The sequence below is a fragment of the Marmota monax genome, unplaced genomic scaffold (genome assembly GCF_021218885.2).
Source record: "Marmota monax isolate L192 unplaced genomic scaffold, Marmota_monax_Labrador192_F-V1.1 WCK01_AAM20220418_F8-fsc00029, whole genome shotgun sequence".
NCBI lineage: Eukaryota > Metazoa > Chordata > Mammalia > Rodentia > Sciuridae > Marmota > Marmota monax.
In genome coordinates, this window is record NW_026693024.1 from 11,590,887 (window position 1) to 11,617,086 (window position 26,200).

General features: G+C 40.3%; 1 protein-coding gene across 2 annotated transcripts in view; it reads right to left on the bottom strand.

Moving 5' to 3' along the window:
- Positions 1-5,432: 5,432 nt before the first annotated feature.
- Positions 5,433-26,200, bottom strand: part of Elovl2 (ELOVL fatty acid elongase 2) — a 48,197-nt gene continuing 27,429 nt past the window's right edge. For both annotated transcript variants that reach the window (XM_046453531.2, XM_046453530.2), the window contains 7 exons: positions 23,868-23,931; positions 19,693-19,880; positions 16,685-16,762; positions 13,065-13,236; positions 10,782-10,906; positions 10,204-10,338; positions 5,433-8,646 (listed from right to left, as the gene is read on the bottom strand). In XM_046453531.2, coding sequence (XP_046309487.1) covers positions 8,521-8,646; positions 10,204-10,338; positions 10,782-10,906; positions 13,065-13,236; positions 16,685-16,762; positions 19,693-19,880; positions 23,868-23,931 — 888 coding nt within the window. In that variant the 3' untranslated portion in view covers positions 5,433-8,520. The remainder of the gene's footprint in view (positions 8,647-10,203; positions 10,339-10,781; positions 10,907-13,064; positions 13,237-16,684; positions 16,763-19,692; positions 19,881-23,867; positions 23,932-26,200) is intronic.

Sequence of the window (26,200 nt, forward strand, 5' to 3'; positions counted from 1 at the left end):
TATGCTAGTAGTTTGCAATTTTGTTGTTGCTCATTTGTTCACAAAAGTTAACCTTTGTATCAGAAATTGCTTAGATAATAGAAAGTTCAGGACGTTCAGTAATTTCAAGGGATGTTGCTTTTTCTTATGATTTTGAAAGTCAAATTGATTTTTTTACTTGCATAATGTCTTCAAGTTTTGTGCAAATCATAACTTCAGCATTTATCTAAATATGTTTTGGTGTATTTGCTTAAACGAGGAATTTGATTTGAAAATAGCTCAGGTAACAATGGTGGTATGTTTTGAAAATAAAGTTATTAGGAGGATCCATTTGATCTGCAAATATTTTACTTTCATCAGTGATTTAACAAAAACATCTTTAGCAGAGAAGAAATAGTCACATGATAATTGCTAACTGTTGTCATGAAGTTTGAGTGTATGAATCTTATGTATGAAAGCATTTGAATATACTTTAGAGAAATAAAATCTGCATAACTTAAGACTATCTACAAAGTAATTTAGCTTATAATTGGATAAATTAAAGAGTGCAGACTGAACAATTTACTGTGTAATGCAAGTTAGTTAGATGTAGCTTATTATAATTTGCCTAAAACAGATGTTTAGAACCCCAATTTTATTGTCATCTTTTTCTTTTAGATTTTCACCCCGCTGTGCTGGGGATGGAACCCAGGACCCCTGTGTGTGCTGGGCAAGCACATTCTACCATTGAGCTACACCCCAGCCCTACTTCTTTAGAATTTTTTTAATGAGCTATGTTTTAGTCCATTATTGTAAGCTTTAAAGAGCATAAGAACACCTGTTTTTTATGTCCAAAGAATTTGTGAAGTTAAATAACCTTATTTTATTTAGGTGTGTCTAGTTTGAGACTCACGATTTCTGATAACTTTGGAGTTTTATGAATTTCCATGCTATTGTATTGACTGTCCCCATTGAAGGATATCTTAGGAATTTATATGGCTTCCAGTGACTAGGGAGCATATATTTGAGCACTATACAAATCCTTGAGTTAAACTTACATGGAAGATGTTAGGATGGATAAGACATGATTTTGGCTATTAAGAACTCGGTCTGCAGAAGACAGTAAGATGTCAAGGTCAATGTACATCAAGGCTGTGTGACTTGTGCCATCAATAAGGTGTAAGCTGAGCCCTGTCAGGGCTGACAGAGGGTGAGGTCAATTTTGTTGGGTGATTGGAAATGGATTCCTGGAAGAGAGGTACCATTTGAAATAGATCTTGAAGGATGGGGAGGATTTTTTTCTAGGATGAGAGAAGAGAGACTAATATGAATATAGAAACAGAAAAATGCAGAATTTGAGGCCATGATACTATGGAGTATGAGTGGGAATTAAATTTTGCTAGGTCCAAGCTTGGACCTACTCTGTGGATCAGAACTTTGGGTAGCGAATGAGAGAATGAACATGGTGCTTCAGGGAGACTAACCTGGTAGCAGTGCGAAGGCTGAATTCCACATACTGGGGGAGACTGTTGTAGCAATAAAAACCTCAACTAGAATAGAATTCTGGGAATGTAAAAGAGGAGGCAGATAAGAGCAACTAGGGCAGGTGAAGGCTTAAAGAGCAGATTTTGAGGCTGGATTGATGAAGGTGCAAAAACTACAAGCTTGAACAACCACGGGGGTGAGGGACATCTCTTATAAAACATCCCCAAGGGTTCAGTTGTGTCTTATTTAGCAAATCATCATGGAGCCCTTGCTGTGTGATGGGAATTCAGTGTTGATGGCTCTCAGGGGGCCAGCAGCCCAATGGGGAGCTGGATGTTAATGAAACAGTCACACAAATGGACGTGGAAGGCAGCTTTGCAGGGTGCGCTGCCCTGCCCGGGCCCAGCCTGCAGAGGGGCGTGTTGGGTAGTGGAATGTGGGCATGATGCACTGTGTTCGGCAGCTTGGAGAGAAGGCTGGACCATCCAGCCCTATGGGAAGCATCAGCTGTCTCACCCCCAACCCTGGTGGCTGTGGATAGCCCTTCGGGTCTATCCCAGCTGGGGACCAACGCTGCCTTTCATTGGACCCACTTCTATGGAGGAATTGCCATTACTGTGTGTGGCTGCAGCCTTAGTCGTCATTTCTGATGCTCCCCTGTGCTCTGAGCCTCTCTTCCACAGCAGCTCTTGTATTTGCTTTGTCCTTGTGTCCCTGCTTACTGCCCCTGCAGAGCAGGTTGACCCCTGAGGTAAGCCAAGCAGATTGTCCCCTCTGTGTGTTCCTGCCACCCCTAGCTCCTTCCCCACCTCCTTTACCTGTGACGAGGAGAGAGTCAGGCCTTCTCTCTCCAGGGCCCAGGGGTCTCCCTGGTGGGCTGCCTTCAGTGGGGGCTTTGTTCCAAGTCGTACGCTGAGTGTTGGGCGGATGGTGAGTTCTGGTTTTACCCTGGTAACCACGGGTCTGAGGTGTCCCTTCCTCCTCCCTCACTTCCTTGCTGCTTCCTCCTCTGCAGCCCATCTGTCCTTACCTGCCACCTGCGCCTTGACTCAGATTCCTAGGATATGTGCCCCTTCGCTCCTCCGCCCTTGCAGGAACCCCTCTTGTCCTTTATATCCCCAGATCTTACAAATGATTTTCGTGTACCCTGTTTGATTCCCCCCCCCCCGCCCAGGACTTCCCATTCACTCAAGCCTCCTGTTAATTTTCTAGCTGCTCCCAAGGACTGGACCACCTTCTTTTTTTTTTTTTTTCCTCCTTTTTGGGTTGTCACCTGACCTCCTGGCTGCGTTGGACTGTTTAATATTCTCTTTAACTTGGCTTTTGGAATGTCCCTTTCCCCTCAGTTCCCATTTCTGGCTCATGCTCTTACATGTTCCTTAGATGAGCTCCTCCCTGGGAAGAACCGGGCTTTCTCTTCACTTGATGGTCTTCCTGCCCTCTCTGCAGATGGCTTCCGGGGCCCAGCGTATTTGCATTTGCCTGTTGACTCCTCCTGGAGGAATGTATCTGACCTCAGACCAAGCATGTCCACCACCTACTCTTGTCCTGTGCTTCCACAGCCTGTCCTTGCTGAGCCCACAGCACTTCTGCCCACTGCTGTCCCCAACCTGAGCATCCTCAGCTTGGTGGTCTCTCTCCCTGCAAAAGCTTCTTGCCATCACCCTGTGAAAGCTCCGATACTATCCGGCAGAGCTTCGGTTCCTGTAGGGGAACTGCCACCATGATGCCTCTGCCCCCGGCTTCTCCTCCTCTTTTCCCCAGTGACCCCAGGTTTTCCACTTGTGCCTGCTGGTGCACACCATCTGCCAGTCACCCCTGTTGAATGCTGTGGTGGCTCCCGTTTTAACAGTGACAGTCAAGGCCATACATGTCAGCTTTATCTTCTGTCCCCCTCTCTCACCCTGTGTTGAAGCCACCCCTTTAGTACTGAGAGTTTCTAAAACAAGCTGTGACAGCACTGTCGTCATGCCTCTCTCCCTAAAGTGAGAACCTTAATGTGCCTCCAGGCTGCCTGCAGCCCCACCACCTCACACAGGGCCTGACTTCCAGCTTGCTGGCACCTGCCCTGCCGATTCTCACTGGCCAACCTCCACGGTCACGTGAGCCAAATGCTGAAAGGCAGTCTCTCACCATCTATATGTGTGTACATATACACGTACGTATGTACATGTGTGTGTGTGTGTGTGCGCGCGCGCGCACGCACGTATGCTCTCCAGAGAATCCTAATAACAGTGTCTTTAGGCCAGTATAGCTGTGGCCTCTCACAGAAGCAGATGAATGCACTATGTGAGTGAAAGTGGGGTAGAGAGCAGTCTGAGTGCCAAGAATATATAGGTTAAGGGTCAATGAGAGGATAATTTTGATGCTATTATGAAAACTTGTACATGAAAAGAAATTATGCAAATCCAAAGCTTTGCATAAGTCAAGGATAGATGGGAAACCTCTTTCTATATAGACTGGGATTTGTTGTGTAGGAGGCCCAGCTGTACGTGGTCAGTACTTTCTTTTCTGTTCATTTATGGTTTGATTCTCCTATTTATGACATGGATATTGTTACTGCCCAGATAATGGGAGAGGTTCTGATCTGGTCAATATTGGCTGAAGCACCTTTTACTGGGGCTCAGTAAGCTAGGAACTTGTCTTTTCAGTTTCTGTTCGGGGCCCATAGGATTTCTTTATGTGGTGTTTAAAAAAACAACAAAACAAAATACAACTACTCAGTGACACTTGCTAAAACCTGGTAAGGCTGACTTTGTTTAGGCCCATTGTGGTAGGTGGGGGCCCACTGATAGGGGATTTTGCAAAGGAGGAGAAAGATTGGGCTCAACTCTGAACACAGCAAGAGCAAGTGGAAATTATAGCCAGGGAGCAGGATAGGAATCAGTAGATAAAAAATTACAAATAAAATATCGAGCCAGGGGATTCTAGGTAAGCCTAACAGGATTCTTGCTGGTGATAGGCCAGTATAATCAGACGCCTGGGAGTTGGCAGAGGATGAAGAACCTGATTAGATATCAAGGATAATCAGATACTGAGAGTGGAGGGTTCTCATTGATATGACTTAAGAGTTCTGCTAATGCTGAGTTGATAAGGAAATATACAGGTGAGCCAAGAAGGTTCAGGATCCTAACTAAAGTTTGATCAGGCGAAGAATCATTTCGTCAATGTTGCAGGCATATGTTTTGCTATTATAACAGGATGTGGTGGCTTTATTAATGTGTCAGCTTGGCTAGGCTGAACACATGTGCCCAGAATTCTCATTCCTGTGTTCCCTGGTTAAAGTGGGCTATGGAGAGTGTCCTGGGGGACTTCAAGGCAGAGGACGGTGGCTGCCATTTTGAGTGCACTTGTGTAGTTGCTCAGGCCACAGCGGGGCCTGGAGCAGCTTCGTCTCCCCAGATCTTCACCAGCACCTCTGACACCTGAGCCAGGTATGTGTAGCTATAACACAGGGCCTGGCTTCTACAGGCCACCTTCATCGCCAAGGTCTGGGGCTTGATTGTCCTTGAAGACTCCATTGCTACTACCCAGGACCTCAGGTGACTTTTTAATGAGATTCCAAGCACATCTCTTATGTCTTTTGTTTTGAGACCTATCTTGTTTTCCTTAAGTCACAACTCTGCTCTCCACATTGACAGCCACCAACCTGTGATCGGCCCTTAAGTCTCATTTACATCCCTGTTCCTGAGTGGAGGTGGCCACCTTGATGTGGTCAGGCATCTACGAAGGGACAGTCCTGGCTTTCAGGGGCAAGTACCATTCCTGCCTCATATCTTCCACTCCAGTCTAGTGCTCCTTCCTCAGTTATTCTATGCTGTATAGTAATTTGTTGTGATTGTTTTGGCTTTTCTTATCTAATTGGTGTTAACTTTTTCAGGTGAATGACCATCTTCTGAAATAATTCAACTTGGTATTTGACTACTATGTTTAGGTAACATTACCTAAAAGTCCACTGCTCATTGAAATGAAGAATTAAACATCTGAAATTAATTGTGTAAATATCATTTTATTGGTTAAAAAAAATCCCTGAGTGATAGGTCACTTGGAATACTACACACATTTTAACTTCTTTGAGCCAAAAAAGAAAAATTGCAACATGCTTTGCTTTAATGTAAAAATCAATTTATTATATATCATACAGAATGCTTTTTATCTACAAAGAAAAATGGCTCTTCTGTCTCCCTGTCCACCCTAATCATGATACTATATAGATTATATACACTTTCAAAGGAAAATAAGAAAGTGATATGCTTATTTTCTAAATAAGTACCCCTCAGAAACATAAAATGATACAGAAATATTGGGGAGAAACTAGAATCGCCTCTTACATACAAAATGCAATTTTTTTTTTTCCATTTCAGTAAGTACTGTTTTTCTTTAAAGGTAAGAAACACTTCTCTGATGGGGATGGAGGGGACTTTATCCACCAATATGTCTAAATAAGTGCTTTTGACAGGTTGAAAAATTTTTAATTCTATTCAGCAAACAAATCCATTTTAGTTTTAAAAATTTGGGGGAATTATTAACAAACAGGCTTTATCATATTTATATATGTTTTCATTCCCACAAGTAGGTGGAAATTGACTTGTAAAAACATTTTCTATTTCTTAAGATTATATAGATAGTATTTCTTTTACAGTTATGCTTTAGAAAAATCACATTAAACATTTTTAAATGTTTTTTTAAAGTCATAGCACTTAATAACAGGTTAAAATATTTACTTGATTGAATTTCTGTGGCTCAAGATCTCATAGCTCTGCGTACTTTTTATCAGCCCTTGAATGGTTTAAGGCTCTGAGTGTTTTATTAAGCTTTAGTAGAATTCACCTCCACTTAGCAGTTTCACACTGCCATGTGCTGACAGCTGCTTGACTGTCCACCGGCCGAAGGGTGACTCCCTCTGTGCTCTACAGATGTGAAGCCCGTGAAAACATCCAACATTGCAGGTGTGGTCCTGGTGAGACTTCAGGGCCTCGTTGGCAAGTAAGAGTAAGCTGAATACAGTGGCGATAAGCTGATGATACAAACACAACCTGAGTACAATGTCATCTCCCGAGTTTCATATTTACCTGGAATGTACTTTGGTAATAGATTTCAGCCTGTGTCTGAGAACTAAAACAGAACCTGGTTTCTCTAAGGGACTTTCTCCTTAGTCAAGTCTGCATCTTGTCATAGAAGAGCAGTAACAGTCATACTCCAAGTTAGCCCTTTTTTAAAAATAAATTCCTGGGAGTGAACAGGACACTAAATACAGTTAAAGTGATGAATTATGCAAGTGAGATTGAGCACCCTAGAGCAAGTCAGCTCTTGACAACCATTTAGGAAGTAGAGCAGCTGGGTGTGTGGCACATGCCTGGAATCCCAGCAACTGAGGAGGCTGAGGCAGGAGGACTGAAAATTTGAGGGCAGCCCGGGCAACTTAGGGAGATCTTGGCTCAAAAAAGGCTGGGGATTTGGCTCAGTGGTAGAGTGCCCCCGAGTTCAAACCCCATTACCAGAACAGGGTTGTGAAGAAGAAAAAGAGTGAGCAGGCATGAGACAGGAAGAGGGTCTGTTCACAGAAATGACCAGTCAGAAGAGAAAAGCTCTCACAGGGCAGGAAGAATTCACCTGAAGTCCATGCAGCGTTAGTCACCTTTCAACCACACAGGCCAGAGTCCTGAGAAAGGGGAGCTGATGTGAGATGAATGTTTAAAAAGTTGGTCTAGTTTTCAACCAGGGAGAATTTAAAACTAAAGCTCGGGAGGGGACAGAAGGGACTGAATGGCACCATGGCTGGCAAAGTGGTGAGAATTTTAATGTTATGACCTAAAAACTTTTATCTTAAAAAAAAAAAAAAAAAACTGAGATGGGAAAGAAGATAAATTAATCCTTTGTTTTCATTCTTGGTACAGTTAATAGTGATTAACAGCCCAGCACTGAGGGAGAAAGGGAATGTTCAGTGCTGCCTTGGCCTTTGTGCTTGTTCTCAGAGATCAGTGCTGAGCTGGGAAAGGATGTGTCGAGTTTGCCAAACTGGCACTGTCACTGTGCTCATCACCAGCCTGTGGCTCAGAGCCAGAGCCTTTCTAAACTATGACAGTGTTTTCTGTCTATTTTCAAATACTTAAATAACCTGCAAAGATTGATAGCAAGGATTTGGAATAATATTCATGAGTAGGCTCACAAAAAACAGACAAGTCTGATTTACCCCCATTTCTCTGTGCATTCTGATTGTAAGTGTTCCGGTGGCACAGACATTGTAGGAAAAGGGTGGGCTGGACTGTAGTCCTTCTTCACAAAGAAACAAGCAGCCAGTTTGAAAGACAGCTTTAGTCTGGAGCTCAGACCTTTACTAACCTAGGCTAGCTAACAAGGGAGATGGACATGAATATTTAAATTGTTAAGGAAACCAAATTAAAACAGGGAGACTCCTGTATCCAAAGCCCCTGAGAAATGAGGATTTCGCAGAAAATTTTCAAAATAATTTTAAGATTAGTTATTCTAAACAAAAGCTTAACAAATTTCATTGCCAGATTACTAATTTAGAATCAGAAGTGGTTGTGACAGTTTGATAAACAAGGCTCTGGCCTGAGAGGTTTGACTAGATTTTTGTCTTCACTTTCTGATCCCATTTTAATATTTTCTGGGGTTGGTTCCTTTATGCACTGACGATTATTGCTTACTGTATATTAGATCATGTCGATATTTACAATACAACGTTTTGTTTGACAGTTTAATCTGAACAACACTCCACTTGAAGACTTGCCATGAATGACAGTGCCCCACGCCTCCTGGCCTTGGACGTGTGTGCAGCGGCGTTACAGGGTGCACCTAGGAAGGGTGAGTCTGCGCGACGGGAGGAGGGAGAAGGGCATCTGCTCTGAAGTTTCAGGGTCCAGCATCGCCTCGATGCTGACCAAAGCATTAACGGATTAACCTAGTAGCAATATATTAATACATTCTGGTACAAATGATTTTATAAACTCAGAAGAAATTAGTTTATGCTAAAACATACAACTTTCAATTCAGTCTTTGCTTTAAAACAAGCGGACTTGTTGGGCTGGTGCCAGGCATGCGTTCCCTGTCACTCTGTCATTGGGCTTTCTTGCTTATCACTCCATTCACTTCGGCGAAGCAGGCTTTGGAAAAACCATTTCTGACTTCTTTTCCTGCAGGCAGCTCTTGCATGTCTCTTTTCATTGGCTTTTTTCGGTATGTCTGTTGGGTGTGTATATATAGGAAAGAGAAAGAAAAAAGATTTCTTAGTAAGACCTTATCTCTAAGGCTGCATATGGTTAAAACAGTCCATGAATTTCTTGGGCACTGGACTTTCTCCTAGGAATTCGTGTTTGAAATATGACCATGTTTAAGCCCCTAGTTAAAAACAGGGTAAAAGCAAGACAAATGTGTGAATGTTAATGAGAGGTTCCCTTCATCTTATATTAGGTCAGGATTTCCACATTAAGGGATTAGCACTGAAATTTTTCTGCATTAGTTTCTTACTTGGAAAGGATATAATTTTTTAAAAAGATACTACAAGTGAAAAAGTGCTATTTTATTCTAAAAGACCAATATCTGGGTTATTGGGTTGATTTGGCTTCAGAGTATCCTCCATTTTTGGTGCTGGAATCCAGGCCTCCCCACTGAGCATAACCCCAGCTGGGCATAGCCTTCCTTCTATGATAAAAAGTAAAAATGAGATGATAGTTATTTTTTTTTAAAGCAATAGTGTTAAGAGTCAAGACTGTGCTTACAGACTCAGCGTCAGGACTGAGATTTGATTTGAGCCAGCGTGTGGGGCTCAGGCTTCCATTCCTATTATCTACCGCTGCTGGGCTTCTACTTACTGCCCAGGGTTAATATCCAGCACCCCAAACTCCTCACTTTCCTTTAACACTCCTCAGTGTGTGTGTGTGTGGCTTTGTTTGGGTCTGTGGACTATTATTTCTTAAGAGACAAAGCCTAGTCAGTCCAATTTCAGAAACACAAAATCTGAAAAGATGTCAAAGGTTTAGTCCTCCAGTTGGGCTCTGTATTTGCATATAACAATGGTGAGTTCTCTTGTTCAGCAAACTAAAAAATAAGAGCATTTCTTGTTCAAAAGAAAATGCAAATGAATACAATTTCAGAAGTACTGTTTTGAATGTAAATATGCCTTTTTTTTTTTTTAAAGGAAGCATTCCATTTCCCCAGCCCACAAAGGAGTACAATTTAAAATCTACAACCCGCTGAGGCCTATGCTCTGTCATAGCTTTCATAGGTTCTTGCAAAAGAGTCACTTTGAAATTGCATTTTGAAGCTCTAATTGTTAAAAAGAAAATGACACTTAATAAACAAAAAGCCAGTATAACCTTTCCATACTAATTGGCCTTAAGGAATTTTATCCAAATGATCTATAACACTATGATATATTAAAAAATGTCCCATTTTTCTCCATTCATGAAAATTTCCTAGATCTGTCTCACACCTGATTAATTTTCAGAATGCAAATACATGATGCAAACAATATAACTCGGTATTTCTGATAAATGTTTTTCAATGCAATGCACATGAAGTTTTAGTAGAATGCCCCCTAGACTATTAACTGTGGTTCTTCTTTGAGTAGGAGGCCATGGGGAGAGAAATCAGAATGCAAGTTTTACTTTTTCATTTACAGACCCATCATCTAAATTCATCCACAAGCATCTGCTTAATATTTAATCAGTAAAATTACAAACATATAACGCAAAGTGCACATATACAGTGTTTTGCTACAAATATTTCTATTTCACATACCTGAACATAAAAATTTAAGAACAGGACAACTAGTGTCATCATATAGGAGGACTGGAAGATGAGGCAACCAAAGGGGAAGCCACAGGGCTTCACGACGGCACTCAGCGTGTGGGTGATGGTGAGCAGGAACTGCACCTGCAGGGGCACAGAGGGCCAGAGTGAGTGAGTTCCGCTCCCCCAGGACCTGGGGCCCTCCTCAATTAGGTCAACTCCTGTCATGCTCTACATTTTGCAGGAATAAAACAAGCACAATGCTGAGGCAGCCCACTATCCTATCCAGGAACTATCTGAACTTAGTAATGGCAATGTTATATAATCACCAATACAAGTTTCTTATGAAGAAGCAGCAGCTAAAGTTATTTAAATAAAAATGTTTAGCTTATAATTAAAAAAATATTCATCTATATTTCACAGCAAGGGTCTTCTCATCATAAATTGTATATATACAAACATTTTAATTCACAAAATAATTATTAAAGGCTCTTAGAGAAAAATAGGCATCCTCATCACATGCAAAAGACAGATTCCTACTTCCTGCTCCTCCATGAGCCATGTGGAGAGAGCTGGGAGTGACATACCAGCTGAGCCTGTGTGAGGTATTTCTTCCACCAAAGGTACTTGTGCATGGATGGAAACACAGAGAGTCCATAATAGGAGTACATTAGAATGTGGATAAAGCTGTTCAGTGTTGGTCCAAAGAAACCTAGGAAAGTATAGCATGAGTTACTATTTTATAAAATAAGACTGTTCATTCTTCTTTGTCTAGTGATATTCTTCCTGTGCGTAATAACTAAAAATTAATAGGTAAAGGACAATCATATGATGAACTTCATACTGATAAATTCCCCAATTATTGTGCTATTGCCCTAAGATTTGGCAGAAACTTCTGGATCGAAGTAAACTGGGATACTTTTTCAGCCAGAGTGCCACCCAGTTCTTATTTGCAAAGTTTTAACTGTCTCTTTGTCATTACAATAGCTAATGGGGGTGGGGGAGCAGATAGCTTAGGGATAGAGGCAGAGTTCCTCTCAACCAGAACTATCTTTGTTTTGACTAAACCTTGGATGGGAAAAAGCCTCCTGTGGGCAGCAGGTTATCATTCAGGGGAAGAGTGCTTGTCCAGGGTGCACAAGCTGTTATGACACTTGATTTATATAGAAAACAGACATAGTGTGAGTATCAGGAGACACGTCAGTGATATTTACTTGAGTTTTTATTTCTATCAATTAGTGAATGATCATTGCTTAAGGTTTTTATAATATTCTTTTGAGTGGAAACTATCACATTATTTATAGGACTTTTTACACAATGATTTAAGATTTAGGTACTAATTTGTAATGAAACTTGACAAAAAATACTTAACCTTTGCAATTCTCCTTTGATAGTTATTTGTCTTCTTTAAGTATCAAATTTGTAAAAAAGTAGATTCTGTCTAGGAGGAGTGTGGAAAGCATTCCTTTCTGCCTACTGCATTCCCTACCAGTTTCCCTCCTGACACTAGTTTTTATTTGCATCTTCAGTCAGTGATATAAAGTGGTCTCTGACCTGATAGCTTTACTTCAACCCTATGATGGGGTGAAAGTGATGCAGTCAGTAGAAACCACAACTAGGATTCTGAGTGTTAGCCAGGGGGCTAGTGGTCTGTGCTGTAATGCTCATAATGCTGGGGAGCTGCAGCTCTCAGGCAACCCTGGGGTCGCGGGAGGAACAACCCACACTACCAGCATGCTGTGCTGCTGTTGGGATGTTTGACAGGTTGGTTGTATTAAGTGTGTTTTTCACTTATGAAATTTTTAACTCACAGTGGGTATACCAGGATGTGGCTCCATACATTTGCACTCCAAATTTTCTTGGGATTGTTTTCTATTTCCACAAAGACACTGAGTTGTAAAACAAAAGAATTTTCTTAAATTTTACCTGTTCTGATTTTTCATAGGATATTTTCAACACATTATAAAATAGAAACTCCTGTTCTTTCCAGCTCAGTGCTTCTCAAACTGCAGTATGTGACTGACGCAGTAATGAAGTCAGTACAGTGAGAACTGTCTGCTTTTTGTATTTTGACAAGTGAAAGAGAATTTACAAAAAACAAACAAAAACCAAAACCCCACAGTGAATACTGTTACCTGAAATTTTTGTTTCATGAAAAATTGAATATACCACAGTATATCAGGAAGAGCCACAGTTGGCCAAGTGAGGTGCACACCTGTAAGCCCCTCAACTTGGGAGGCCGAGGCAGCAGCATTGCAAGTTCAAAGCCATTCTTGATAACTTAGCAAGACCCTCTCTCAAAATAGGGATGGGGATATAGCTCAGTGGTTAAATGCTCCTGGGTTTAATCCCTGATTTTAATATGAAAAAAAAAAAGCCACAGTATATATTTAATGAAATTTTTGTTTCACACACAATACATAATATGAATGAGTGGGCTGGATTGTGAAATAAAATATATTTTGTACTGCAGTTCTCAGTTAAAAAACAAAATTGAAAATCATTGCTCTGGTGGGTCACACAAAGATGTTATCTTAATTTTTCAGAATGTAAAAACAAGCCCTATCTATATCACAGCCAAGTGGCAACTCTTGAAGGTGCCACTTTCCATAGGAGCCAAATAGCACCTATACCAGAGTTGGTCTGCTCTGGCTGGGTATGTGTGTCTGCCTTCTGACATCTGGTGTATGGGAAAGAAAATATTTTTAAAACTTAAAATTACATTCAAATTTTGCCAGCATCAAAGGATAGAAATTCAAAGGCCACTGGTGAGCACCTGCTTCCACAGCCCCACTCCCCGCCCAATATGCAGGCCCTTGGGTGGCCTGCGAGAGCCATGGCATAGGACCAGAAACCAGCAGGGAACTTACTCTGTCCACAGGGTATCCAGTTCAAGACACACCACCAGATGTTAAACATGGAGGCATGATGGTAGACATGAAGGAAAGTGATCTGATTTGTCTTTTTTCGCAAAACAAAGAAAATTGTGTCCAGGAACTCTACTAATTTGGAGAAGTAGTACCACCATAGCACCTTGGCTACCTATAAAAATTTAAAAAGGGGAGAAAGGTGTGAGAAGTGAAAATGTCCCTGCATAGCCCTACCGCTCAGCCTGCCTTCCATACACCATCTGTACATTACTAGCGTGTGTCTTGTTCTCGGACTACTTATTGCTAGTCCAGAGTCTTTGCCTCCAGTTTCTCCTCATTCTAGGCAATATACCCTGCTCAAGTGAAAGTCGGATTTTCTTCCCAAAATACCTATGTGTCCAAGTTACCACTCAGCACCTACAGAACTAAGTGGATTCCTCATCACTGTAGTCTGGTACCATGTAAGTCATCTGCATTCTCCTACTCGAGTGCCAAGGACTCTTTTTCCTGCATCCAACACTCCTGTCCTACCTCCAGGTCAGTCACCCTTTATTAATACTCCTTCAATGCCACCACCTCCTCTGGAACTTGCCCAGTCTTTTCCTTTCCTTTGGTGGAACCAGTGGCTTCATGTATAGTCTTAAATTAATTGCCTACATCTCTATAATCAACCACCATTAAAGTCTAGCAAGTGTTGTGAACCTATTGTTGGACTGCATATAACTCAGAGGCAGAGACGGTCTCATTCAGACTTGTGCAGTATGTAGCTCAACAGGTCATTACTGTTTGTTATACTAAATTCTAATTCTTCTGTGCTCTAATGTACCTGTTTCTCTCAAACATTATATTACCTAAAGAAAGTCTGACTACATCATTTATGCCTCTGAGAGGAAGAGATTAAAAGTCAAGAAGTACTTTGTCCTTACTAACATTGGTAGGTCATGATTACCAATTTGCTTTCCTTCCAATGCCCTTTACATAGTCTTATCTACCTAGAAATACCTCTTTAGTTAAGAGCATGGTGTTTTTTGTTTTTAATGTGTTTATTTATGTATTGTAGTTATTCCTAATTGTTGGGTTTATGTCAACATACATGCATGGAATTTTGTCCATTTCAGTCCTCAGTCCCTCCTCTTTCCCTCCCCACCCCTATTCCCCACTGGTCTTACATTTATTATTATTATTAAAAATATTTTTAGTTGTAGATGGACACAATATCTTTATGTGGTGCTGAGGAGCGAACCCCAGTGCCTCACACATGCAAGGCAAGTGCTCTACCACTGAGCTACAGCCCCTCTTATAATTGGTGCTTTATAGATATACATAAATGGGGAATGCACTTGTGATATACATGCTTGCGTAATTCTGTCCACTTCATTCTGCATCTCCTCCCTTTTCCAGTCCCTCCTCCTACTCCACTGATCTTCCTATAATATCTGACCCCCCTTGGCCTCCCACTTTTCCCCCTTATTTTGCTCTAGCTTCCGCAAAAGGAGCTTGGTGATTTAAACATTTTTGAAGAGGTTAGATAATAGGAATTTTGAAATTAGATTATCATGCTATACTGTCTACTTCTCAAGACATTCATGAGATAGTGGCATTCATCTTAATATCTGGAACAATTAGCCTTCAGAAATATTAATACATTTAGAATGGCAACTTTGAGAAAACTCTTTTCCCAATATGCACTAGCCTGTAATAATGCATTAGAAATAAAATGGGTATAGAGAAACCTACATCTTACTTTAAAACATATATCATCTTTTATTGATAACCCATCAAAGTCTCTTATTACAGAAATTTCAAACATTCTCTAATACAGGAAGAATAACTGTGTCCATCCTTAAACTTTTGAGAATTTTCAATATGACTCCAATTTTAGTTTTCTCAATTCCTAAAACTTTTTTGTGGGGTGGGGTAGATCATTATAAACAATTTCAAGACATCATTTTATCTATAAATATTCCTAATGAACTTTTATTTTAACAAACCATGAGTCATTATCTTGTCTAATACAATTAATTTCTAAATATCTTCTAATAGCCTTTCTTATTTAAATCAGGATCCAAACAAGGTCTGCACTGAATTTTCATTGATATGGTCTTAAAGTTTCTCATCTTGTTCCTTCCATCAGTTATACAGAATTCCTGATATTTTGGATTTGGATGTTTATTTTCTTTAACCATCTCTGCCATATCTCTAACTTGCAATTAGATTTTAAATTATTTTTTTGTAAATATACCAAATAATGAACACTAGCTACTCATCACTGAATTTCAAGAATTTTCAGTATGACTCTTGTTTTCTCGATTCTAATTCCCACCACTTTCTTTGGCAGGGGCTGGGGTGTAGACCATTATTTGTCGACACGCAGGTCTGCCAGGTAGGATTTCTGTTTCAAGATCACTTCCCTCCTATCTTCTGGTGCTTCCTCGCTGCTCCAGTGATGTTCAGAGGGGCAGTGAGCTTGGATATGTAGGAGCTAAAAATGGCAATTTTTCTGTTATTTGTTTTTTTTTTTTTCCCCTACAACAGAGATTACCCTTTTCATCTATTTGGAAACTTGGATATAAAAGGCAAAATGAGTAGATGGTCTGGCAACTTTCATAAGTTTTTTTTAAACTCCAATTTTAAAAATACATTTAGTATGTTTCAGTCCATCCCAGTCAATGTTCTTTTTGATAGTGTCCCATCGCCAGTGGGCATTCCTTCAAGGTGGCCCCTTCATGTCATGATGCTTATAATGTTTCTTTGCTTTGGGTCACTGGATGTCCTGGGTTTACCTGAAATACATTTTCTGTCCCAAACTGGAATTTGGCCACTTAGCTCTAAGAACCTTCATTCCTTGGGATAGAAAATTATATTTTGAGAGCACATCTGAATAAGCATGGCTCACTGCCCTGGGCTGTCATAGACAAAGCAAATATTTTTTAAGAATATAATTTTATTATTTCTAATTTGTATGGTTACTGGGTTTTGAAAATGTCTTTTCTTTGTTTCAAATATTAGTTACTTATATAACTTACATATTTTATCCTAAGATGTCCCTGTAAGAGTCTCAGAACAGTAATAGCAACAAAAAATCCTTTTAAAGATATCTCATTAGGGACATCCACTCAAAAGCTTTTAAGTGGCCATGTCCTTACTTAATTACAGGTATACTCATTGATTTGCTTTACTTTCTTTTTATAATTACATAAAACAATTAGTGTACCTTGTGTTATATTTTGGAATTATTGACTCTAGCTTCCATCCCTATCCCTCTGTCTCTCAAACAATTTTGAATAGCTTTTGGTTTATCCTGCCATTGTTTCAAGAATATAAGTAAATACACATAATCTCTTGACTATAGGTGCTATACAATAACCATGGTCTGCAAGCAAAGCAACTTCGAGATGATTCTGTAACAGATGCCCTTGTTCCATTCTGTGGATGTGCCATGGTTTATTCAGCCAGTGCCCTTCAGATGAACATTCAGAAGATATTTTTGTTACCAAACATTTCTACTGGAACAGGAACCCGTTATCTCATCCCAGCCCACCCTCACATGTGGAGGAAGAGCCTCCTCTCCTTTCAGTGAGAAATAGAAACAAGGCAACCATCTGTTATCAACAGCTCACCCTGATATCGCCTTCCCCAGCGCTGGTGAGATCTTGACACTGTAAGTTGTAGCCTCCTTCCCAACTGGAGAGAATGAGCTGTCAAGGAATCAAGAAAGGAGGGCTGGTTCAACATTAAGAATTTGGAAGCAATTTCCTTTTTTTTTTTTTTTTAACATACATGACAATAATGGAGTGTATTACACTCATTATTGGCAACCATTCAAGGTTTGAGTACAAATGTCCCAGATTTTGGATTTAATCCAACCCTGTCCTTAAACATTATCAAGGGATTTAATTCTTGAGGTTAAACTGAAACTAGTGGTTTTCTTTACAAAATTTTGTGTAATCATCTAGTCATCTATTTCAACAACTAAGATGTAGAATTAATTAATAAAAATTGAGTAAGGAAAGCTGGGCACATGCCTATAATTGCAGTGGCTCAGAAGGATCATGAGTTCAAAGCCAGCCTCAGCAAAAGTAAGGTGCTAAGCAACTCAGTGAGACCCTTCTCTAAACAAAATAGGGCTGGGGATGTGGCTCAGTGGTCAAGTGCCCCTGAGTTCAATCCTGAGTACTGCCCCCCACCCAAAGTGTAAGGAAACCACTAAAATTTAATGTATTGTTTGTATAATTTCATGAAATATATACCTATTGTCATTTTAAAGATCAACCATTTTCTTCACCATATTTATGCTACTTGGTAAGTTTCGTGATTAGTTAAAATCTTCTTACTCTTAAAGCAAAACAAACAAAAACCACAAACAGAGCTCTGCAAAACCTATGCTGCTTCCAGCTCCTCTGTGTCTAGAGTCTTTGCCAGACACCTTGTGTACAGTACTTGATGGGTGAATGGTCTGTTCAGAGTTACACGGCTAGAGGTGGGAGAACCATTTGACTAAAGATCAGACTTCCTAAATCACTGTTCTTTCTCAACCTGGTAAGAAAATGTTAAATTCTCTCTGTAAAAAATGCAAGATTCTGGAACATAAGGCATTTGGCTCTGATTCCACAAAGTATAACAGGCAAAAGGCCCAATATTTCCTGCTGTCCTAGAGATTGTAAAGGTATAGATCTGTTAAAACACTAAACCTTAAAAAGAGATGGACTACTAACATTTAGAACGTTTCAGAACCTTTGTCTTTTTTTTCACTGTTCTGATGATTCTCTTTCCTTCTAAGAAAACACCTTTCAGTTACCATAATTAAAGATTATCAGGACAAACGAATCCAGTGAAAGAAGCAAGACTTGGATTTTCCTGATGGGGAAATGACCCAATTGGTAATAGAGCCCAAAAAATTCCAGGGCTGTAAGCTCCTGTTCTTACCTGGGAACAGTGACAAACTAGACAGATCTAGGGACTACTCTAGAGGATATGCCAATTTTACGTTGGTGCATTTTTTCAAACTAAGAAAGCTGTTTAACTTTGTGTACAATAATTGACTTTAAAATTTATGGTTAGGCTGCAGTTTTGTAGCATGGAGTTCTAATCGCTATTCTCTATGCTAAAAAAAAGTCATGGAGCAAGCCAGGGCACGTTCTCTGACAGATTGCTTTAACCAGATTTAGTCAGGCTGATCCCATCCATGTGTCACCTGTCAGAGCTACCTGCATAACAGAATAAGCAGCCAAGCCACCGAATGATCCAGAACTTCCTGAGTGCAGGACAGCTATGTTGAAGAAAATGAAACAAGTCTGTCAAATAGGGTTAGCCTTGGCAGGTATGAACTAAATCACTCCAGAACATCCCTAGAGTTCATCCACTGCCCTAATCCAAATTCAGTTCAGTTTGCTTTTACAGATCTAGCAACTTGCCTTTACCTTGTCTAAGGGACAGTCTGTCTTTGCTACACAGAGAAACTAAACCATAAATCACTACCATGCAAACTCATCTAGTGCACTAAAATTCATCTTGTAAAGAATCCAAAATAAAAACTTTTTTCAGTACCAGGTAAAATTAGGATTTTAGAGTTGTCAGCATGGCTTTCCTGATCCCAAATTCCATCTCTTGCATTCTGATGCCTAAAATTTCATTAGAGATTCATTCCACTCACTCAAGATAATGGCTATTATACATTATTAGAATGGCACATATTAGAAGTCTGGTGCGGTGGAGTGCATCTATAATCCCAGGGACTTGGGAGGCTGAGGTGAGGCAGGAAGACTTTGATTGCCAGACCCTCTCTCAAAAAAGAAAAAGGGTAAGGAATGGGAGAATGTTCCTCAATGACAGGGTACACTTGAGTTTAATTCCCCATATTACAAAAAAAGAGTGCATATTAGAATAATGCACAGAATAAACTCCAGATGAGAAAACCTATATTTTAAGGCAAGGATTTAATTCAAACACAGCAGGAAGTTTTGGTCAGTATCAGTCATGTATAACTTGTATGAATCCTACTTTTTGTTTCCATGTATCTCCATCTTTGCTAAAGCAAGTTTAATACTTTTAGATTTTGCCTAGTATAATAGTAACTGCTGGTTGAATAGGCAGGGCAATCATTACGTGTTCCTCTTCTCGTAAAACCATTTGGGTCTAGCGTGTGCTGCAGCTTGGCAACTGGAGCCAATTGGAATGCCAACTTGGGCCTCCAGAAGTCAGTCTTGAGGGACAACTGACAAAGATGTGATTGCATTCTTTAAGGGTAGGTGTGTGCATGTATATGTGTACACATAACATTTATATGCATGTATATTTGCATTTCAGTGAAACTAACTGAATTTGACATCTAAAAAAAAAAAAAACTTAGGTTAAAAAACACATGATCTTTAAAGGCCCATCAAATTTAAATGATCCCAAATTGCAATTAGACTAAGGATTAAAGAATAGGCCTACAATGGAATAAGAAAAGTTCAAGTTAGAAACAAAGACTTCCAGAACTTTGGGAAGGAACCATGTCAAATGCTGGAACAAGTTCTTGAGATCTTAACAGTAATGACAGCAACTGTGGAGCGTTCTGGTAGGCCAGATGTGACTGCTTCCTAAATTCACTGGGCCACCAACTCCAGCTTTGGCCAGAGATGCTTACCTCTACTAACATGTAGGCGGAGAGAAGTGTGATTCCAAGATTATACAAGGTGAGGATTCCCCTGAGAGAAAAAGCAGGTCTGTTCTTCATGTATTTGTTACCCAGCCATATTGAAAGCAAATATATGACAGTAAGAACAAAGGTAGGCAGGTATGAGTCCAACATGAACCACCCTCTGACTCGGGAATCTGAAAAGAAGCACACAGAATCCCGAGGAATGTGGTTTTGGTTAGCAATACTTTTTTTATACAGCATTTCCCCCATGAACGCCATGTACTGTTTTTTTACGATACATACACAAATTTAATGCCTTTTTTCATTTGCACTAAGCACTTACCACCACATACCATAGTCAAAACTTTTTTGGTCTTTTTTCCTTTATAATTTCATGGATAGATTTATTCTTACTGTAGATTTTAGCAACCTCAGCATGGATTATTTTTAGTGATGCTGGCAAATTTGAATCTACCAATCTTGCACAGTGGGGCATTATTAAATAAAACAAGGGCTGTGATTACACTGTCCATGTGATAACCAAGAAGGCTACATATCCACCACCTCCCCCATTATTCATTGCTAACACCCATCCCCCATAGGGAAAATCTGGATAGTCAGAAGGCACATTTTTATTATACCCTAATTTCTAAAAACCACATTGCCTAGAATCATTTATACAATAAACCAGGAGTGGGTATATTATCCTAAACAGCATCCTGGGATTATAATACAGCCAAAGATAGCAAAGGCTTGGAGCTGATGATTGAGAAGTGAAAGAAGAAAACAAAGACAGGAAGAATGAACACCAGGGAGGTGAGAGCCTGAGTACATCAAGTGCCTTGAATCTTTAAAAACCTGAAAAAAGCCCATGTGATAGCTTCATCATAGAACTGTTAACACCTGGGAACAATTGTAGACACAATGACTTGCTCTTTTTGTTTAAAGACCTAGAATTATAAAAATGGCATACTGTTTTTATTCTCCATAAACAGTTTAAGGAGCTGATTTTGCCAATAGGAAATGCCCTTTCCTTGATCAACTCCCCTAGTCTCAGTCCCTCTTCCTACTACTCCCACTCTATCTACCAACCTTTAGTTAGACCACCTGTCCTAAAGAAGGCACCATTTTTGGGAAAAAGTGCCTTGAGACTGGTGCCATTACTTAAATTCTGTACGCTTTTCCCACTGGCAATAAAGATAACAACTCTCACCCACCTCCCTCTTAATAACCAAAGCCTGTGCTATGTGCCACTTCCTGATGTTCATTTCTGTGTAAAAAGTCATCCTTGTGGGCTGGGGCTATAGCTCCATGGTAGAGCACTTGCCTTGCATGCTTGAGGCACTGGGTTCGATCCTCAGCACCCACATAAAATGAATCCAACTCAAACTTTTTTAAAAAAAGTCATCCTTTCTTGCCCAGATAAAAGGCCCTGCCTTCTGAAGGGAGCTTTTTCCTACTCTTTCATAACTACAGCTCCTCATTTACATAAGATGATTTTATTATGGCTATAAACTGTTACTGAGCATTTATTCTGTTCTGAAGCCTGCATCAGTTTATTCTCAAAGCAATCCTATTATATAGGTGATATTATCCCCAGTTTGCTTTTGAGGAAAAGTAACTTATACTATCTCTATATGGTGGTGTATCCACCAAAAGATATGACAAAGCCCTAACTCCTGGTATCTGAATGTCACCTAATTTGGAAATGGGTCTTTGTAAATGTAACTGAGTTAAGTTGAACCATACTGAATTAGGATGAGTGGTGTCCTCTAAAGTGGGGAGGTTTGGATACAGGGACACAGAAGAGAAAATCATGTGGAGGCTAATGATGCATCAACAAGCCATGGAACCCCTGCAAGGATTGACAACCACCACCAGAAACTTGAAGAGATTCTTCCCTATCACCTGGGGGGCGGGGGGAGAGGCCCTGCCAACACCTCAATTTCAGACTGCTGGCTTCTAAAACAGAATAAATTTGTTATTTTAACCCTCTAGTTTGCAGTACTTTGTTATAGTAGCTCTAGGAAAAGAGCACATCTAAAATAATGGTAAAGCTGTTACCTTTCCAACTCTAGTATATGTACTAGAAGACAGTGAGCAGGTCTTATTAAAAATGTTGTATCTAAAAATTTTTGCTACAGTTCTTAAGAATGGTCATAATGCTCCAATAAAAACATGGGAACAAATGTAATGTTTCTTACCTTTGAGAACCTGAGAAATATTAGCTCTACATCTGTGTCAGGTACAGATACCACGTGTACATAATCAGAAGACGGGACACCTAGAAGCTTAATAGGTTTCATGCCAGGCAATTTAAGCTAGGGCCACTTGAGGAAGGAAAAAGGATTTGAGATACTGAGCACCCTGTCACCGGGGAGGATGTGTGATTCAGTTGTCAACTGTACAACCTCCTTGCTACAGAGGAGAGCTTCCATTAAAAACTGTCACAACTGAGAAAACGAATGCAGTCCTTTCCTCCACAGAGCTCATGTCCACGTAACTCCACATCATGCTGATCTTACTGATAGCGAAGTTCAGTGTGAACTTGGCTCAGAGACGTTGTTTTTGACTCCAGTGGATGTGCCCAGTAGAAAGCCAGTCACCTAATTCATAGTTCCTCCCAGTATCCTGCAGGCCTAGGCAAGAGGTTGTACCCTCTACCCCCACTAGACCTGCAAGGTATGGAATACATGAAAGTGGGTACATAGACAGATCCTTTGTCCTGGTTACCCACGGGATCACCAAGAGGAGAGAATATGGAAAAAGTTTTTTTTTTTTTTTTTTTAAAAAGCAATCCATGACACACACACACACACACACACACGTATAATTCTTTTTTTCACACTGGGGATTGAACCCAGGGCTGCTTCACCATTAAGCTACATCCCCAGCCTTTTTTATTTTCTATTTTGAGACAGGGTTTTGCTAAGTTATTGAGGCTGTCCTCTAACTTGTGATCTTTCTGCCTAAGCCTCCCAAGTCACTGGGATTTCATGTGTGAGCCACTACTCCAACAGAGTATCATTACAACTATATAAATCATCACATTAACGTGGAACAGTTTACAAAGCCTGTATAGAACTGTGGGTTGAGAGGGATCAAAACAATATCTAAGGGGGATATAGAGGAGAAAAAAGGAAATTTTCCTTCCTTTTCCACCTAACAGAGTTGAGGAAATAACTTGAGAGAACAATGGATTTTCTACAGGTTTGTGAACCAGCAAGGCTCAAGTGGAACAAAACATTTTGTCTAGAATTCATTCATTTGCAAAATATCTAGTGCCTATTACATTCCCAGAACTGTGATAAGCTCTGCAGAAAAGCAGTCCTGGTTTCCGCCTCATGGCACACCTGCTGTGAGTTAATAGTGGAGTGTGCTGAGAAGGAAGCTTGGCGAGAAGCCGCCACAGAGGAAAAGAGCCTGGTGTAAAGGGCACGTTTCAACTGGTATCTATCTCAAGTGTGAGAAGGAGCATACCTGACTGGGAAGTGGAACGGGAATGGAAGGGAGGAGGTCCATGCTCAAGGAACAGCACATAAAGGAACTGTATGTATCTGAGGAATTAAAAGATGTTTCTAGTGCCTGGGTCAAAGCTGAGTAAGGAAGACTGGCACTGAGCTGGCGCAGCAGCTGGGGCTACATCATTCAAGGGTCTGTTGTCCATGACGAGAAGTTTGGTCCAACCACATGGGTAGTAGAAAGACACTGATGAACTGTAAGATACAACACAGTAATGACTTGGGTCTTTAGAATATTATCCCAGCTGATGCTTCTTCATGAATGATTGGAAGGAGAGAGACTGTTAGGAGCCATGACAGTCTAAATTGCTGGTGATGGAGGAATGATTGAGCATTCCAAAGGCTGGGGGAAAGAGAAAGTTCACCTGTGCTTAAAGGCAGGCATTCTACAGATGACCGGGCAGTGAAGAATGGAGAAGGAAGAGGAAAATCTACAGAGACACTGGAGGAAAACACTGCATGTCATTCACTGTGTTCCTGCTTCCTGCTCCCAGAACTCCAGTACCAGGTGAGGTCGAACAGGAGGAGAAACGGGCCCTGTGGGATGTTCTCGGAGGACATTAAAGGTGAGGGTGCTATACTGTTTTCAAGACACCAGAGACAACATAATCCTTTTCTATAATTAAATGGCATTTTTCCTGCTCTCAAGAGCTCACTCACCTCGAGGCCCAAACATATAATCCAAAAAAGCATTGATTTCATCATCGAAGGCCTTTAGATGCTCCTAAAGAGAGAAAGAAAACATTATTTAAGGTTATTCATTTTTCAACTCTCAAAATGCTACTGCCCCAACCCACAGTTACAGTCTCCAAGGGCCCAGCTTCAAGGAGTGTTGACTGCAAAGACTTAAACAGGAAATGCAGCCTCACCTTTCACAAGCTTGCAGAGACTTGGAAGGAAACAATCTCTTTCATTTCTCATTTCCTGGAAAACAGGCTTGTTGCATTTAAACTCAATGCCTTTTACCTCTGGAATGCAACTGTTCCATAAGCAACTCCCATTGATGCAACTAAGGAGCTATGTGTAAGCATCAGGGAAAGTCTTATGAAGAATATAAATGCAATTTTTAAATGGAAATTAAGCTGCATTATATTTCATGAGGCCAAATCTAAGTTTTAAAGAGGACTTTTTCAGGTAAGGAAATTGTGTACTACAGCTAATCTTTTTTAACCTTGTTTCAAAGTTTTTTTTTTTTTTTAACATCTACTTAATGTTATGGTAAAGAATGTCACTTGGGTGCACCAGATTAATTACTGTCGTCTTAACTGTTCTTGGCTGGGGATGAATATTGCTAAGCATCTTAAGTTGGCCACTGTCAATTTGATCTACCTCTGATCCATGCACTTCTGCTGTTACACTGTCCCTGACCCTCTACACATTGTAGGTCTAACACTCCTCCTCAAACAAAGGGAAGAAAAGAGCACAGGCCAGTGTTTCCAGAAGAGGATGGCTAACGAGGACTCTGGGCCAGCAGACTGGTCTCTGGCTGGCTGTGGGTTAAATGGGGCAGCCTCAGGAAGTTCACACAGAACAAGCTCTAGATTCAACAGCTGGAGTGCAATCAAGACACCAAAAGAAAGCATAAGTGCCAGAGAGGAGGAAGAAATCTACTGGTGGCACCTGAAAAGAGGACCTGCCCAAGTGCAACTGGCATTAGCCACTTGGACCTGTTCTGGATTCGTGTCTTTGATGCTGAGAGAAATTTCAAGGGAATTTAGATCTCTAGGAACTTCAGGAAGCCTGGGAGGGAGGATGGGACTACATTTACTAGCACCTACTACTGCTGACCAAGGCATTAATGACTTTGTTTTCCTTATTTCATAACATCTTTATAAAATTATTTTGGCTAAATCAAGCCTGGAAGTTTCTCAACAGTACTTTGAACTTTGGCTTCCATGTAGGGAGCCCTCCTGACTTGAGAAAGGTCAGTTACCTAACTTATCAGTGTGACAGCATAGGATCTGTGTGGTTGCTAGAATGGGCAGATCTGTCCAGAGGCCCATGATTCTCAACAGAGAAGGTTAAAGAACCTAAAGGATGTACCTGCCCATGCAGCATATACCAATGAAATCTTCCATTGCCATGTCTGTGAACAAATATTTAACATTTTAGTTTGTTTGCTAAGGTTCAAAATCCATTTTCCAAAATTTGTAGAGCTAGTAAAACTAATTAAAAGGCCACAAAACTCACTCTATAAACTTGCAGAATCTTATTCAAAGTGAAAGAGTAGAAACAAAAGAAGTAAAGATATGCAGAAAATGCAAAAGATGAATATAAAGGGCATTCTTTCATTCACTTATGTATTCATTTATTAACCAGTTATTTGGGCATTGCCACAAGCCAGTACTATGTTAGATGCTAAAGCACAAAGTCAAATGAGACACGGTTCCTGTCTTTCCAGTTTTCAGTCTAGAAAGACTAACCAGCAAGTAAATTGAAAATTTCAGTGCCAGTACTTAAATATTATGAGAGATTTACAGAGATGTACTATAAGAAAACAGAAAAGTACTTTAATTTAGATCTCCCCCAAAGAGAAAGCTTCTGGGAAGAGAGAAAGCTGTTGCTGAATTTTGAAATATTCTTCCATCGTCTAGATGGAGGAAAGAAAGAGCACACCAGGGAGAGACAGGTGCTTGGACAAACACAATGGGCACCACTCACTTGGTAAATGTTCATGGCCAGGTTTTCTAGTAACCTGGAAGACAAATATAGCCAATGCAGGAAAATCAGAAGCCTAGTAAAAATTGCCTCTGGATTTCTGGGTCATTTCACATAGCGAGTAAGGAGGTTACACTGGATGAGTAAAATATAAGCAAAGTACACAGAATTTTGTGGTGTTAGTTAACTGAAGACAAACACTTAGCCAAGAATGATGCAGTAGAACTTGGACAGGAAAATAACAATGTACATGTGCAAGTTCTACCTGTGCAAAAGGAAAAGCATGCTGGGCAATTCAAGATTAGCATGATAATCCAGGAACAGAGAAAAACCAA